The 16,965-nt window shown below is 49.5% G+C and overlaps 6 protein-coding genes across 6 annotated transcripts; 2 read left to right on the top strand and 4 right to left on the bottom strand.

The window, feature by feature from the left end:
• Positions 1 to 201: 201 nt before the first annotated feature.
• Positions 202 to 6,417, bottom strand: PEX2_025340 (AP-1 complex accessory protein LAA1; the record flags this gene model as incomplete). Its single annotated transcript, XM_016739809.1, has 2 exons — positions 202 to 1,764; positions 1,816 to 6,417. 2 exons carry the CDS (start codon positions 6,415 to 6,417, stop codon positions 202 to 204), a joined length of 6,165 nt encoding a protein of 2,054 aa, XP_016596632.1.
• A 210-nt stretch (positions 6,418 to 6,627) lies between these two features.
• PEX2_025330 (post-initiation translation factor DPC29) lies at positions 6,628 to 7,511 on the top strand (the record flags this gene model as incomplete). Its single annotated transcript, XM_016739808.1, has 2 exons — positions 6,628 to 6,832; positions 6,886 to 7,511. The coding sequence occupies 2 exons, from the start codon at positions 6,628 to 6,630 to the stop codon at positions 7,509 to 7,511; spliced, it is 831 nt and encodes a 276-aa protein (XP_016596631.1).
• Positions 7,512 to 7,662: 151 nt separating this feature from the next.
• Positions 7,663 to 9,992, bottom strand: PEX2_025320 (Mis6 domain protein; the record flags this gene model as incomplete). Its single annotated transcript, XM_016739807.1, has 4 exons — positions 7,663 to 8,739; positions 8,791 to 9,818; positions 9,876 to 9,926; positions 9,977 to 9,992. The coding sequence occupies 4 exons, from the start codon at positions 9,990 to 9,992 to the stop codon at positions 7,663 to 7,665; spliced, it is 2,172 nt and encodes a 723-aa protein (XP_016596630.1).
• A 593-nt stretch (positions 9,993 to 10,585) lies between these two features.
• PEX2_025310 (CLPTM1 family protein) lies at positions 10,586 to 12,602 on the bottom strand (the record flags this gene model as incomplete). Its single annotated transcript, XM_016739806.1, has 3 exons — positions 10,586 to 11,389; positions 11,453 to 12,511; positions 12,564 to 12,602. 3 exons carry the CDS (start codon positions 12,600 to 12,602, stop codon positions 10,586 to 10,588), a joined length of 1,902 nt encoding a protein of 633 aa, XP_016596629.1.
• Positions 12,603 to 12,814: 212 nt separating this feature from the next.
• Positions 12,815 to 14,197, top strand: PEX2_025300 (short chain dehydrogenase/reductase family protein; the record flags this gene model as incomplete). The annotated part of the gene is made up of 5 exons (XM_016739805.1): positions 12,815 to 13,086; positions 13,157 to 13,230; positions 13,300 to 13,464; positions 13,516 to 13,586; positions 13,649 to 14,197. The coding sequence occupies 5 exons, from the start codon at positions 12,815 to 12,817 to the stop codon at positions 14,195 to 14,197; spliced, it is 1,131 nt and encodes a 376-aa protein (XP_016596628.1).
• A 598-nt stretch (positions 14,198 to 14,795) lies between these two features.
• PEX2_025290 (uncharacterized protein) lies at positions 14,796 to 16,944 on the bottom strand (the record flags this gene model as incomplete). The annotated part of the gene is made up of 4 exons (XM_016739804.1): positions 14,796 to 16,034; positions 16,091 to 16,570; positions 16,639 to 16,816; positions 16,877 to 16,944. The coding sequence occupies 4 exons, from the start codon at positions 16,942 to 16,944 to the stop codon at positions 14,796 to 14,798; spliced, it is 1,965 nt and encodes a 654-aa protein (XP_016596627.1).
• Positions 16,945 to 16,965: the final 21 nt, after the last annotated feature.

Here is a 16,965-nt window from a genome sequence, read left to right as displayed (position 1 = left end):
TTGGAATTGGAACGTCACCTGATGCATCCATCGGGTGAGGATAAAATAAGCTCCGGTCGGTCGATATTGGCACTCTACGGGGTCTATACCTGGTTGCACTTGATAATTTGCCTACATCGTTCAAGGCTGAATATGAAAAAGGATTTGGCATTTAACTATATCATAAAGTGGTTCGTCTGTTTTTTATACCGTATAAAGTTTCTAGAAATCCATGCGCAATGCTATACTCGGCGCTGCCTGGGGAGCATTGTCTGCCACATCAGCACCGGTCTTCGAAGCAACAGCTCCGACTCCGACACTACGAAGAACTTCCTCTAGGAGGGACTTCTGGTCTGCGTTCATAGTAGCCACCAGCGTCCTGAAAGTAAGCTGGTCGGCCTTTGCAAGCTCGAGGAGATGGCCCGCGGATTCCTGGTGGACGGACTCGCCTTCACGCTTGGCGCGTGCCAATAGTGCCGACATGATGAGGGATGTAGCGGCGGGTAGTTCAGAAGTGGAGAAAGTGGTGTTGGAGATGCACGACACGAGCGTGCGAGCAACCACTGTACGAGAGTTTTCGGGGTCGCTTGGGATATCACCGTTGTCCAGGGGGCAGGCAACCATGAAGGCGATCAGTCGAGGAATCAGATATCGGGCGATCACTTCGTCGGTGACGGAACGAGAGCCTGGTTTGACGAGAATTGAGCGGAGGCAGCTAGCTGCTACAGTAGCAAGGCCGACATCTTGGAGACAGTCGAGGAACTCATCTAGAACCCGGATGAGAACTGGCTCCTGGGGCGGGATAACATGTGCGCCGGCAGTCAGGAGGAAAGTGATGGCGAGGAGAGTGTTTTTGGCGCAAGGGATAGAGATATCCGATTCTCGTCGCTGAGCGATGGTGAGAATGGTGAGGAAGCGGGTGAGACATCCTCGAAGCTGGAATGACACGACCTCAAGGTCTTCGGGTGATTCCGCCGTGTGGGTAATGCTGTGAACGAACTGCCTGAAGATAGGTAGAGCTTGCGGAACCACCCCCGCTTGGCAGATCCCAGTTGCGAGGATAGTTGTGAAAATATGTAGGATACAAGCATGGAGATCATTGCGAATGATGGATGGGAATACGGACGCAACATCGACGAGAGAACGGAGTGCTAAACGGATGAGAGTCAGAGACTCATCCGATGTGACGTTGAATCGCGCAAGTGGTGTCGATTCGCGGAGATTGGGAAGCATTCCAGCGAGAACAAGAATGATACTTCTTGTGAGCTCGAAGAGCTGCTCGATGTCATCAGAAAGATTGTCGCTGCGTTCTAGATCACCCTTTGCTGCAGGGTGATCTAATGACAGATTTTGGGCAATCTCGACTATGACCGTCTGGATGGGGGTAGCTTCTGTCAACACAAGACGGTCGAAACTGTCCATGGTCTCTGTGAAAATTGCATCTTGGTAGATGGCATTTCCAGAGATGACCGGCCTCAGAATTCGCTTCAGGGCCTGAAGAATCTCCAATCGTTGCGATGCCGAAGTGCCTTGATCAACCAAAGATTCGAAAGCCAGTCCGAACAAGACAAAGAAAAATGCGACTGGCTCTTCGCGGTAATTAATATCATGTCCTTTCCCTTCATCCTTCTTGATGGTTATTTCTTGTTTCTCCTCGCCCTCAGCGCCGCTAGGCTCATCGGGTAGCTGCAACTTGCCATCCAAAGCATCGAAAACAAAGTCGATATCTTTCTCGACGAGCCCAGCAATTGCATCAACCAAGTATAACCACGTATCTTGGTAGAACTTAATATGTTGTTAGCTTCTGCCAGATACAACAGGCATATCGGGACTTACCTTCAACAGAGTCTCACGATTCAACGCGGCATATACCTCATCCAGGTCACTACTCAAGGTTGTCCCCAAGCTACCGGAGATGTCTGGCTCAAAGCGCAATCGAGCATATTCTTGAAGAGAAGAAAGCCATAGAGGTGTGAGTTTCGCAATATAAGGCTGGACCACCTGGGTCAAGTACTCTTGGTCGATGCTTGCGATCTGGAGCCGGGCCCAGGCTGAGAACAGAGCGAGTTTTACCATAACTCGAGCGTTTGAGTTTAGACCCTTGAGATCACCGATTTCAGTAGTTTCCGGGTTCTTCGCGAAGTTCTCCAAGCCCAGCACCAAAAGCTTCAGAATTCTCCCCATGCGGTCGACATTTGTTACTATTCCCGTAGCAATGAAAGTCGCAGACACATTGATGGCCTCTGAGGCCAGCTCCGCGGAGGAATCGGCAGCAAAGGCAGGAGTAAGTGCAGACCCAATCTGAGCTTGGTATTGCTCGAGGAGCGAGGCTTCAGCAAAGTCAGGATCCGGTGTCTTACCAAACATGGTAAGAACCTGGTCGATGATCTTCAATCCCCATACGCGCAGCTCGATGACATTGGCGGTGGATGCCGAAAAGGCCATTCTCACAATATCTCCCACGTTTTTCTGGAGAGCCAACTCAGCTGGGATAGCAGAATCTGGGAGAATCGCCTCTTGAACAGTAGCCAGAAGTTCGGAGAGACAGCTCATGGCAAAGTTCCGGGTCTGCCACTTCAACAATTCTTGGCCGGAAATACTTTCGTTCGCAGCGTCACCTTGCCCTTCCCCAGCAGCCGAGGCAAATCCGGCAACCTCGTCATCGGGGATATCGGCAGCAGTATTTTGAACGGCTGTGGTAGGCACGGGTTCTGCCTTGTGCCGTGTCTTGGTCATGATGTTCTGACAACGTTGAATCCACATCTCGGTTTCTGTTAAAGCAGTCTGCTGTAGCCAGTCCTGGATCATGGACTTAAGCGACTTGTTGTTCGGCGCTTCATCAAATGCGAGCCATATGTCATCTTCCAAAGACTGACCCACCGTCTGCATCACAGATGATGCATCTCGTTTCATGAGGTTGTTGAGTCCACGAACTGCCACATCTCGCATGAGGAAGTTGCTTGCTCGAAGCTCGGTCTGTAGTCGCTTCACGTATGCCGCAATGTCGACATAACTGGAAGCATACATCGAGAAGTGGTCTAAACATTTAGAACTTTCCGTCACCAATGCTTGGTTTTCCTCCAACTGGAATTGGCGAAGCAGGGTCAAAATGAGATTTCGGGTCTTTGCAATGTCTTGCAAGTCCGGCCCGAGGACATTAATGAGAGAGTCCACGCAGCGACTGATCACGACGGGTGTCGAGAATGAAATCTCAATGTTAGAGGTCGCCAACGCGGCTGCCTCCTCATTGTGGGTATCAGCGTTGTAGAGTTGAGCAAGCATTCCCAAAGAGCCAGAAACAAAAGGCGAGAATGTCAAACCAGCGGAGTTGGCAACTCGCTCCAAGCCTCCAAGAGCCCAGAAATGGACAACGGGGTGAGGGTCATTACACAAAGACATTAATACGCCAACAATCGTTTTGAGGTGCAAACCAGCTGCCATTCCGCCAATCTGAGCATGGATACATCCTAGGGCGGCAGCACAGCCAGCTCTAGCGTTAGGTTCTCTGTTCTCGACAATGGTATCAACAAGCCAATTAACCTGTGTATTAGTGCATGCATTTCCAGCACTGTCGCAAAGCCGTCCAAGTGCTTCAACTCCGATTGTGCGAACAACGGGATCAGCATCTATGACGAACTTTTGGAGGAGCTCTTGCAAAATCTTATCAGTCGATGGATTTAGCTTGCCAGGAACGAAGTCTGTCTCCTTAACAGCAACTTTAAGAGTATGTAAAAGGGCGACCGAGATGTTAACGACCAATGCTGCCTTCCTACCGGGGTTTCTTTGTAGGCCGGGAGAAGTGAGGAATGTAGCGATCTGCTCGACACTGCTTTCCTGAATCTTGGACGAATGAAGAGCGAGGGCCACAGAGAACAAATCGATTGCCGAGTTCACAACTCCTGTGGTTGGTGGATCAACAGCAAGCTTATCTCCATCTCGCAGACTGTATAGAAGAATCGCATCATGCTCGCTAGCTTGGCAGATAGGGAAAGTTAAGGTGTCGTCAACAACTTGGTCCACGGAATCAATCGCAGACCAACCGGGACTTTTGTCATCTTCCTGAGTGCCGGACAGTGTGGCCCGTATGTAGTCTCGGGAGAGTCCAGTGACACCAAATCCATAATTATCACATAGATCCCATAGACCATCGAATTGTCCGGCGGAACCGGAAATAGAGCTTTCTAGTTGCTTGTACTGAGCATCTGGGTCTGCAAATGAGGAAATAGCGAGACTGAGAAGACTAGACTGAGAGATGATGTCCCCATGACTGGGTGGATGGACATGCACAAGCTTCGTGAAACACTGCAAGACACGTCGGCGCACCATAGTTGAATAATCTTGCAATTGCATGGATGGGTGCAGCCGTTGTGAAAGATCTTCCATAGCCTTCATCTTTGGCAGGTTATCTAAGAATTCGACAGTATTTTGCAACATCGCAGCGATTCTCTTTGCGCCATCTGTTGTGATCAATTTGCTGTTGAACTCCATGAACACCAGCAGCGAGCCCAATGCACACTCCCGCACATGAGTTAGGAAACTAGTCTCGACGGTACCTGGCTGGGCAGCATTCTCCTTGCCGAGGTGTTTGGGGAGTGCGTTCTTCCAAAGAAGCATCAATTGAGACAGATGGGTCTTGACAAAGCTGGGCCCGAGAGGCATCAGACCTCCGATCAGAATCCACGCCACCTGGATTTGAATGCTTGCAACTCGAAGCTCGGAAGTGCTGCTTGTCTTGAGAAGATCGGTCGCCTGGGTAAAAACGCGCGCAAAGACATCCACTGCTCCATACAGTGGTTGTAAGCGAGAGGTGCTGAGCATGGCAGATAATCCATTGGCATAGCCAACACACCGGCGAGGTGACTGGCGGGGTGTGCCTAGCTGCCCGATTTCCCTGTTCAAACTGTTCATGCAGATTGTCACACATGACAGCAGCTGATGGGGAGAGGCTAGAACGAAGTTTCGCAGACAATGCGCAACGTGGACTTGAACAGTGTAGCTAGGGTGAGGAAGTACTTGAAGCAGAGCATCTCGGCAGCTATCAGCCTGAACGCTGAAGGCAGAACCAAGCGATGAAATCAACGAGGACAGAGCGCTGACCGCACTCGTCAATGTGTACTTGCTAGGCTCACGGCGTTCCTGAATAACTTGGGGGTAGTCCTTCAGGATATCGTTGATGAGCCATGTTGTAGCATTGAGTTGACTGTTCTCGCGCAACAATTCCTGACCAATAGTATCTTCAAGGATACTCTTGATAAACCTCCTCGTCATGAGTAGGCGGAAGCGATTGTATGTGACGGTTGGGTGATTCAACAACTCGACAAGCAAGTTGTTCGCAATCTGACCATAGCGCTCTTCGACAATCTTGTCGCCCAGGTTGCGCACAACATATTTGTAGCATATACAGATCCCCGCGCGTGAGCGATTTGAGGTAGTACTCTTCAAGTATTGGGATGAAAGTTGTCTCAACAAGTCCGGAAGAAGGAAATACAAGCGCGAGTCGGTTTTTTTAGGGGCAGACGACTCTGACATCTCGGCCTCGTCCTCATCTCCAAGCCCCACGCCCGGTTTCTTCGACATGCGCTTCGATTTCTTCGATTTCGGTTTCGGGGTGGTCGTGATGTGCGCATCCGTAGCATGTAGTTTAATTAGTGCCCGACCGAGAACCGCAGCTATGGCGTGCCGCACCGGCGCAGCGGGGCTGTCGATAACCTTCCATACAAGGGTTTTGAGGTGCTCGAAGTCATGTGTGTTATCGAAGAATGGTGTCGTGGCAACCAACTGCTCCAGGCAGCGGCATGCATTGACTTGGACGAAAGTGGACTTGTCGCTGATAGCAGCGTTTCGGGCCTGCTTCCAGATATCGCGGGCGGTTCCTTCATCGATCGGAACCCCAATTCCAACAACAATCTTGCGCATCACTGCAAAGAGAGCGCCCCTGAGGCCAGTATGGTTGCTTGCTGATTTTAGCAGCTTGAGTGCGCCTGAAGTGGCAACATTGGACTGCATGAACGCACTATCGCCCGCTGTCGCGAAGACCTCCCCTAGACAATGCGCCGCAGCGAATTTAAATTTTAACTCGGCCTCGCTTTTGCCAGCATTCAAAATTGCCAGCAAGTCGGTGATTGTTTCGAAGAGGATCCCCCGATCCCCTTTGCTGAGTATTGCGCCAAAACATCGCCCTAGATTGTTGCGGAGGACTCGAGTGATAGTCGGTGAAGGGAGGTTCAATATCTTGAATAATTCCTTTTTCAGATCCTTTTGTTGCGATGTAACTTCCGCAGCTTCCAATCCAGATATGTGTTGTACGAGGTCGGAGGTGAACGTAAGCATGTACAGTTCCTGTTGTTCGGAGGGGAGGGCGTGTAGTTTAGGGATATCGAGCTCGGGGACCCCATTTTGTGGAGGGGAGGGTGCTGGGACTGTATCGGAGGCAGACATGAGATAGATTCAGGGCAAGCGTAGCCCCATAAGCAAGAAAGAAGAATATAAAAAAAGGTGGGAATATTTAGTTCACAGTAGTTGCGTCAACCCCATGTTCTCCTTATCGTGTGGCCTCACTGTCCGCGGAGATCGGATAAACAGCCGCCCGAGGGAATCTCAAAGGAGATCAGATCTTCGTCTACAATATAACGGAGAAGGAAAAGCATTATGGCTCTCAGGGTTAGCAGGCTGCTGCAGCAGCCCCGGTGGATTGATTCTGCCTGTCATGAGTGTCGCTCCTTCAGCACATCGTCGGCCATCCTCTCCGGTCACAACAAATGGTCCACGATTAAGCATGACAAGGCCAGAAATGACAAAGCGAAGAGCAGGGAACGCCAAATAGTGGGAAAGGAAATTGCCAGTGCTACACAGAGTATGTATCTTCATTCAATTGTGCACATCTCAAATCCTAATCCTCTATTTTAGTGTGGGGACCCGACACGAAGTACAATCCTCGTCTAGCCCTCGCGCTGTCGAATGCGAAACGAGCCTCCATCCCGAAAATCATTATCGAAGCAGCAATTGCTCGCGGGCAAGGACTCAGTGTGTCGGGTCAAGCACTAGAATCTGTGACAATTGAGGCTATGCTGCCTGGTTCGGTAGCTGCGGTTGTGGAATGTCAAACGGACCAGAAGGCGCGCGTGCTACAGGACGTTCGTTATATGATTAAAGACAATGGAGGAATCGTCACCCCGACTACATTCCTCTTTGAGAGGAAGGGGAGAGTTGTTATGGAGAAGAAAGATGGTGCGAATGTTGACGATTACTTGGATCAGGCGATTGAAGCAGGAGCGGCCGATATCACCACCGACGATAAGGGTCGCCTCGTGATCTTGACTGATCCGTCGGAGACGAAAACTGTGGGTGAGACGTTTGCGAAACTGTCGGGTCTCACCATTGAAGAATTAGAGATTTTCTGGGATCCCAACCGGGATAGCATGGTCGAGGTCAAGGACGAGGAACAGGTCAAAGATCTTGAGGACCTCCTGAGTGCTCTGCGAGAAGATCCTAGTGTTCAAGATATATATCTGAACTCGATAGAGAAGTTCTGATCTCTTCAACGCTATAGTGCGGTCCGTCTGAAATCGAGACTGTCTCATATCGAGGGCCGAGCATGTACAAATATGTATTATATCGATATCAAGCATTCCAATGGCGTTATGGGAACTTTCATTTCTAGAACTATTGTCTGTCTCGCCAGTATTACTCTTTGCGCAAAGCCTTCATTGTGCTTCTCATCAGAATGCCAGTACCCCGGCACCCAATCGCATCCAACCAGTCCAGCATGTGTACTCGGTACTCCTGCCATGTAATCTTAGCGCCGCCATCCTTCTCCAGTGTCTGTAACACTTTCTGAGTGACCGGCTTTCTCAATTTTGGGCGGTGATCCGCAACCTGCTGGTCCTCTTCCAGATCCGCGAAGCAAGCTGCAGACAGGTTGCTGAATGCAGCGTGGTGGCTGAGAGAGAATATCGACGTAAGATTGATATGGAAAGCGCTTTCGCGGTCATAATGTCTGGCAGCCTCGGACAAGTCCTTGATATAGTTTGTCAGAGCAGTGGTGGTCGGTGCTGGGACGAGGCAGCCTAGCGCATTCGGGTCTTCTGTATTAAGTGCACGGTTGCGCCATAGCACATTGCACATGTCCATGACATACCCGTTGAACCGACCAACGAGATCTGTTCCATAAGCTGGGGAGTTTTGTGCTTGGAGGACTTGTGAATTGAGAGAAGCTTCGAATGTAGATTTGTAGACAGCCAAGATGGAGTTGAGGGTTGAGATCACGGCGACACTGGGCGTGAAGGCGAGGGTGTATACGGTTTGCGCATGCGGAAGAGTGAGGCGGAATCGGGCATCTTGAGGTGCATGAGAAAATAGTTCTGAAAGGGTTCTGTAGAAGTCGAGCACAGAGGCTGTAGCTGGCTTGGACTTTTTATCCTCGTCCTCCACTGAGAACTCTAGAATCGAAGATGCCAGAAGCTCGACGTGCACAATGATTTGACTCAGATGAATCGACTCTTCTATTGTATCTAGCTGTGATCGAAGTTTCACACCCCATTGGTTGATCAACGCTGAGTAGAAACCCAGTAACGCTGTTCTAGAACGAAGACTCTCGTCCAACACAGCTGATTCCAATGGTAACAACAATTCACCGCGGAGCGACGCGAAAGGTTCAATCGGGATGTACTGTAGAAGTCGGAAGACGTGGTCAAGATTATCCTTGCCATTCCATGTTTTCAGATAAGACTTTAAAAAGGAACGTATCGAGGATGGGAGGTCCTAATGATTTGTTAGTGTCTGAGGTGATGGTGATGTATCCGAAGAACCCACCTTGGTATAGGATGCATATCCCACAACAAAATCCAATACATATGATAATGTCTCGGGATCATCGTCTTCTTCGTCACGTAGCGTCTCCAATTTATCCTCCAGGAAACTTCTCAGCCATTCATTTAGACGATGATGTGCAAGTTCGGATTGGACTAGATGAAGATACTTCTGCCCCATTGCATCGCCCAAAGTTGAGATAATTTGATTTGGTAACTCGATCTTGTCAAGCCTTTCGACAAAATGGCCAACATCACGAAGCTCCTCCAGGGATGTGTGCTTGTGAGATACCCGTGAAGTTTGCAGAGTCGGAATAACAACTTCAATCCTACTTCTTTTCACAGTCCCCCGATGAACAACTTGGAAACTCGATCCCTGGCCGGCCTGTACTCTTTCCATATTCTGATCTTGGAGCACCTTTACATGGCTTGACCACTCGGGGTCTGGGTGTTTGAAGAAAAGGGCATTCCTTCTCGATCCTCCAAACTCACCGAGAATGATCTCGGGATAATAATTTTTGAAAATCCTCAGAAGGCTAATAAGCTCTTTGTCTTCACCGCCAGCAGTCTGGATCAATTCCATCAAGGCTTGAATCCGGAATGGCTTCACGTGTTTTCGTCTGGTGAGAAGCGAGAGAAGGTGACACAGCGGTTTGCGCAAACTAATCATGTCCAGATAGTTGAAAAGAACGGCATAAAGTTTGGCGAGATGCGTCCTATCTTCGAAAATATCATACGCAAGAATCAACCAGCGCAATAGCAGAGCCTGTGTGGCGGGGCTCGGTTTGTTCTTGCTGGGCCCAAGACAGCACACTACTTGAGTGATATTCTTGGCCGCAATTCTCTCCTGGGGGTACAGGTTTTTTATTAGCGTTGTAACTGTACCCTGGTCCAAGTTATTTTTCGCGGTCAGAATCTTCAGGAGACGGGCTAGCACGGGTTGCGGAATGCCGCTCTCGTACGCGTTTGAAGCGATTGTTTTAGCTAGTAAACTAGCATCTGTGTATCTCTGCTTAGGCGGGACGAATGCAACTGCCGCATCACATTAGTAACATAATTTTCTATCTCAAGAGAGCTTTTCGGCCATACCGGCTTCCAAGTGCTCGACCGCATCGAGAAGGCCGCTTGGTTGGTTGCTACCTGGAGAATTGTTAGCATTATTCAATTGGAAGAATAGATTCACAACTTACCTGTGTCACTATCCATCTACACGGATTCAATTGTAAAATTTTCCACAATTGGTGTGTCGTCGAGAATGATAGAATGTAGTTTGCTTTGGGGTGTTATTGGCGCGTAGTTGCGCGCTTCATCTGCAATTGCGCGTGTTGAAAAAGCAACGAAGCAGTTTCGTCTAGTGAAACTACTTGCGATGATTTTAAATCTAATGGAACCAAAGGAATGAATGCTTTTGGTGTAGACTCAACGGCTGTGGCATAGAAGAACGAGTGGGCGCGAAGGTGCGGAAATGGCCTTAAACCCAATCGGGTAGCTATCAACAACGACTTCAACCTTCGTCTATTATTATTGGTCTGACCATACTATAATAGTAGTACTTTGTCTCGTCTACTTTTAGGATGCAGGATAAGCAAAGCTCGGAATTCTTAAGTGATTTTCTAAAGGAATCCTAATTAAAAGAATCGGAATTAAACATTGCTTGCTACAACATCGTAATAATTATGATCCGATGCTCACCAGCATCATGCCAAAACTAGTGAAATCAAGTGATTTACTACCTATGCAAACGCGTTGATCCCAGGTTCATCGGCTAATGCCGACAAGACCTGCATCTAAACCGTCGTTCATTTTCTCTTGCGAGTAGACGACTTGGAAGTAGCCTTGGAAGAGGATTGGGTAGCCACTTCCTCCTTGTCGCCCTCGATAGCAGGAGTAGGCTCCTCCTCCTCGTCACTGTCGCCTCCCTGGCCGAATTCGTTGACACGCTTGTAGTCCACCTTGTACTTCCAGCCCTGGTAGAGCCAGACGAAGAAGATGACGTCGTCACGGAGAGTAGCCAGGCGATGGAGCCAGGGCATCTTGACAGTGAAGGCGAAGAGATCATCGATGAAGGTGTTCAGGAACTTGTAGGTCAACGCCTTGCCGGGCATGTGGGCAACAGACTTCAACCGGTAGTTGATGTAGAGACTGGGGACCATCATGAGGAAGCCGTAGGCGTAGACACTGCCTACCAGGGTCTGGATAACGTAAGAGTACCACGACTTGTGGGTGTTGTAGACCAAGCTGTACGCGGCGTATGCGAGGAGAAGGGGAACAGCCAAGATGTACAAGTAGCGGAACGCAATTTCATCGTACTCCTTGGTCTTTTCCTCGGTCTCGCTAAGCTTGTGCTTGTCCTCGAAGACAATCACATAGGGCAAGAACGAGAACCAAGAGTTGGCCGGCGGCGGGCGCAAGCGAACGTCGACGGTCTTGGTGATCTTCCAGAATTCCAAAAGTATACCGAATCCTTGACTAGCCAGGATCATCCAAGAGGTGTTGTCGCTGTTGTCCATGAGGTAGAGGAAGATGACAGCCTGCATGAAGACATTTGCCAGGATTGTCCGAACTGAAGTACCAACAATATCCTTCTTCTTACGCCAGTGGGCCTAGAAAATGACAATGTTAGCTATGCTCGACACCATGCCTTTTAAGGGTGAGGTATCACTTACAATATCGTTCTTGAAGGCCAAAGTCTCAAACAACATGTGGAAGACAGTGACCACACCCGTCGTGCAAAGGAGCCAAATGTTCGTATCCAAGAGAATCTCCTTTACCATCTCCCACTCGGTTCCATCTCCACCACCTGGAGGAGGCTTGCCATAGGCAGCCTGCCGAGAACTTTGCTTTGAGCCTTCATCAACACTACTAAGGATGTTGAACTTCCAGTTCGCCATGTTGTTGAGAGTAATATGCAACGGCACAGTCTCGACGGTAGAGTTCAACTCGGTCATGTGGGTCTTTAGTTGCCAGAAAGTGTTGACGAAAGCAATCGGGTAGTACCATCCATTCTTTCCACTGGCATCGCGGGCACCAGTCCGCTCCAGCTGCACATACTGGCGAACCGCGGGGTTCATCTGCGCCAATTTCTGGGTTCCGGAGTCTGGGATCAGGGACAGGGTAAAGTTGGGGTGGTAGTATGACATAGTTGAAACATCCGGCGTGTTATCTTCCTCCTGGTCCTGTTCATCCTCGGGGCCCGACAGAAGGTTCTTTAGCTTCTTGACCTTCTTCTTGGGAAGGTACTGGTTCAGAGGTCGGAGGAAGTGGACTGCATCAGCGGTGTTGTAGTCCTTAGCGGCGGGGTCTAACGGGTATCCGGTGCGAGCCAAAAAGAAGTGAGCCCAGAGAGTTCCATTTTGTTGAACCTGCTTTGGGACCTTGATGGTGGTGTCGATTTCGCGAGTGTCGCTGTAATTTCCAAGTGTGAAGTTCTTCTCGTCCAGCACAAGGATACTGTCTGGTGACTTGAAGTTCGGCACAATGATAGACGGGGTTACATAAACGCTGAGATCGACAGCGCCGTCGGAGGGCCAGATCGGGGCGATGACCTCGGGGAGAGCACTGCGTTCGGCGATTTCGCTGGGATCGGGGCGATCGGCAAAGGCGGGGATGCCACCAGTATTCACGCTGGGAGTGTCTGCCTTGTCCTTATTTCCCATGTACTGGTTGATAGCAAACTGCGCCAACAAGAAGATTCCAAGACCCTGAAGGGCACCCTTGAAGCCCGACTATAAGAGGTCAGTAAATTCAACACAACAACACTAAATTAGCGACACATACGTTGGACTCCTCCTGTCTGCGTGGCCTCTGTTCCGACATGATGGATGAAGAAAAGAAGAGAAGAAGCCAAAAGGCCAGCTAACGTGGGCGATTAGCACGCGATTAGATCGAGGCCCGGGAACTTGCGCGGTCTTGGCATTTGTCTTCCGACCCTCCGGGCATCTTCCATTCTTATACTTGTTTGCTATTAAGCAGCTTTGAAATTGCAATCGCGTAATGGATAGCGCGTTCGGCTGTTGGCGTTGACCCTCATGGACAATAATCCCCCTTTTGATGCCCGCGCGCAATTCCCGTCGCATAATGAGCCTCGAGTATGGCTGATCACCGCGGGGGATTCACCCATTGGCCTCTCAGTCGCGCGGCAGGTCCTTGCGCATGGAGATTATGCATTTCTTGGATTAGCACATTCGGCTTTGGAACGCGATGAACGTCGCCGTGGTGAATTTGATGCTTTTCTCGTTGAGGTGGAGCACCACGGTGATGGCTGGGCACAGCGCATCAAGACAGTTCCGCTAGATATCCGGTGCGCTACATCGAGACAGTCAAGTTAACCATGGATTTTGATCTTAGTGGCTGACAGTTTTCCGACACAGAATGATGGGACAGTGCCAGGCAGTCGTGGCAGATGCAGTCGCGACATTTGGAAGGGTAGACATACTTCTATGCTGTACAAGTCAAGGTGAACCTCCCTGCTTTAAGGTACCCTTGTAAATATATATATTGACCTGCCCTTAAGCCCTTATTGGAACAGTTGAGGAACTTTCTGCCTCAACTCAAACGATGAATCTCGTACGCGATCAATTCGAGGTGAACTATTTCGGCCCCCTCAATATCATCAAGGCCACGCTCCCTCATATGAGGAAAGAGCGCGCAGGGCATGTGATGATAATATCAGGGATTAGTAAGAAACATATCTCGCCCAGCGCTTGGATATTTGTCTGACAATATGCAGCGGCGCATATCGGTACACCCGGACTAGGAATGTACTGCGCAGCTGGCTGGGCCCTCGAAGGATTCTGTGATGTCAGTCTCTCTATGCGAATTTGATTGAAGGATCCTGTTGCAGATACTAACCATCTTTACAGAGTCTGGCTTATGAGATTGCCCCATTCAACGTCAAACTCACCATCTTACAATGCAGCATCGAAATTGGCATCCTCACCAACCTAGTAACCAGCGTTCCTCCAATCTTCCCGGCCTATTCACCCGCCAACAATCAAGCGCCTCTCTTTCGTGGGATTCTAAACCACCTTATCCCCCAACTTCCCGATGCTTCTATTTCATCTGACAGCCCAGTCACACCTAGTCGAGCAACTGATGAAAATGCCCGGGTTAGCTCTATTGAAAATGGACCATTCTCCGCGCCGGAGGTTGTCTCCATGCACCCACCATTAAGCTCCGCACATCTTGAGGTGCTGGTCTCTGAAACTGTCTATGCCATTACATCAATTGCTGGCCATGAAAACCCTCCTTCGCGGCATATCGTTGGACAAGAAGGTGTTGCGAGTGTCAAGGAGAAACTCAAGACTGTGAGTGAAGAACTCGAAGACTTTATACAGGCTAGTTTTGCTGTTGATGTTGCCGCGGACTCAGATCCTATGCCCGCTCTATCTGGAACGAACGACGGGCCTTAGTGGGAAGTACCACCCTACAATTATATATATCTCTCTATTAAACAACTCGCTCAAGTTTTTGATAGGCTGTAGCATTTTCATTCTACCTCGCGGGCAACTTATACAACTCCAAAAACTCAAGAGTCTACCCTGTTTAACAATGTTCTAGGGGTTCTAGGGGTTCCGCGAATGTGGGAATAGTTGCCGAGGGGCAATAGGGCTTGGCATGGATAGCGCTGGCTGTAATGGTGCCTTTCGTTTTGTAAAGCATCGTGCTATGTCGGATCCTCCTTTATATGACCACGGACCTTTGCTCGTTCTGATATAGTCCCTTGCTAAATATGGACTGCAAAACCTAGGTTGCTAACACGCTAGAGACCATTGATGGTTTGATGTGACTATAATTCTTTGCATCCATACTAGACCCTATTTGCTACTTTTTATCTATAGACTATAAGATATTACTAGACCTTGTGGCTCATTTGTTTATTGCAAGCTAGCTATCTTAGCCACATATGGACCATTTCCCATTTCGATCCTTCACATGATATCGAGGGTAGTGTACGTGAAAATCAGATGATCTGGTGTATCGCTATTTCCATGCTAGAATGGAAGGCGGCTACTCAAGTCGTCCATGCTGGAGGAACCAAGTCTCTCGCACGTCAAAGAGACTGCCCATATCCTGGTTGTTTCGGTAGCACCGGATTTCCTTCCAGGCATTCGCCGTACGGCCGTTTGGCATGCGGCCATCGATTTGTAGAATCTTATGGACGAGTGCCTGTGGAGAAGGGAGGTTGTGAACAATGATCTCATCCGGCTCATTGGTAGTGGTTTGAGATGGAGCTGGTACGGGGTCTTTCTGTTGTTCGGTATTTGGGGGTTTATTGATTTCGTCCTGCTTAGCTTCAGCGAGTGCCTCGACGCTGTCCGTAGGTGTATCGAACTGAGCCGGGGATAATTCCAATAATTCCGCTTGATCACCTTTGCCGTTGGTATTGGCAATGGATGACTCCTCTACTGATGTAGATAACTCTAGCGCAAGGAGCTCTGGGAGTTCAGGGGTTGAAGAAAGCACCGACAAAGGGGATTCTGGCTGCGAGGGCTTTGGGTGGGAGGCTTCTGCTGCAGCTTTGCAGTTTTCTTCAATTTTTGCAGCAACAATGTCCATGAAAGGATCATACCGTTGGGACACTGCTATTTCCTGAGACATCTCCGCCTCTCGGGGCGGCTCCGTTTTGGGTTGCTTTGGTGGGTTTTTGCGTGGTCGTCCTCGCTTGCGTTTTACTGGGGGCTGAGGTTCGGGCTCGGGAATTGTGCGCTTGGGTTTTTGATTTCGAGTACCACCGGGGCTGAAAATAATAACGCTGAATGGGATTTCTTGCTGGCTCTTTTCCACATTTGAAGGCGGAACGGCTAGATGTGTGACGGTCTCGGTCTCAAGATTCATCTCGTCAGTGGAAGATGTAGGGATCTCATGTGGCGCTTGTCTATTGTCAAGCTTTATTTCCTCGTCATTGGAAGAAGCAGGGATCTCTTGTGGCGCTTGATCGATTTCGAGATTTACCTCGTCGTTGGAAGGTGGAGGAACCTCCTGTGGCGCTTGATCGGTGCCAAGCTTCATCTGATCGCCATTGGAGGTTGCATTGATGAGCTTTGACTCTGGGTCCTCGTATTTCGACTGTTTATCACTCCAAGATGATGCCACTGGCTCTGGCGGTGTATCGAAATCGACTTTCGCATCTTCCTCCCCCTTCTCTGGTGTTGAAACTGGCTCTGCTTTATCGAAATTGCTGCGAAGAAAGACTCGTTCACCAGGTGGAATAGCAAAAGTCAATTTCACCCCATTACGGCCAAGAACCTGTAACTGTCAACAGATGTCGAAGCTGTATGCGGGGTAGATAGATCTTTACATACCCTGACTTCCTTTTCGATAACAACCCTGCCGGGACCTCTACCGTAAACATAGTAGAATTTCCAGATGTCGCCCAATTGAATGACACCTTCATCGAGAAGAGTTCCCATCTTCACACGCGCACTTTCTCCAGCAGGTGCATGCGAATCGACTCTCTGCTTTTGTCCCCAGAACTGCTCATATTCGCGCTCTTTGAAGTCATCAAATTCGCCGTTTTCGCGCCGCTCCCTGGCTTCCTGCGCCTGGTGTAGCCATTCCGGGTCGTAGCGGCCGTTTTGGAGATCGAGCTGGAATTGTCGAACGCCGTCGCGCCAGTTGTTTGAATAGCGAATAAAAGAGTCGGGTATGGGTTGTATCTTTGCATCTGGGTCATCTGATGTAGCTTGTGCCTCCGGGTGAACATCTGGAGGGAGTAGAGCGAGGATATCGCGCTTATCGCTTTCCTCAAGGCAGTTCCATGCTTCAGGTCGTGCGAGCAGTTTCTAGACGTTTTGAGCTTTTCATTAGATTGGATAATATGGTACCATATTTGTGAAGGATTAGCTCATACCACTAGATCTAAGTCAACGAGGAGGGACTTGTCGCTAGTCAATAGCTGCTCCTCGCTCCATTTCCCTCTAACGGCGGGCCTTCTTGGGGTTCGGGCTCGTGAGCTCGTTTCAGATTTCGGGGTCGACATGGCGAGACCCGACTGTTCTGCTACATTGGCAGAACTAGCAGCAGCACGACTAGGGCATTATTATAAGACGTTAGTAGACAAGATAACAAAAAGCAAATGCGGAGCTTACCCCGAACGTCGTGGTTCTGCCGCACGGGACCTCTCTACCGCCTTCGTGTCTCTCTTCCTCGGAGCCATTCTCACGGCAAAACAAAGGAG

The sequence above is a fragment of the Penicillium expansum genome, assembly GCF_000769745.1.
Source record: "Penicillium expansum strain MD-8 chromosome Unknown contig68, whole genome shotgun sequence".
Lineage (NCBI taxonomy): Eukaryota > Fungi > Ascomycota > Eurotiomycetes > Eurotiales > Aspergillaceae > Penicillium > Penicillium expansum.
The sequence above is the reverse complement of the archived record's forward strand: the minus strand, read 5'-3'. Positions and strand labels throughout refer to the sequence as shown.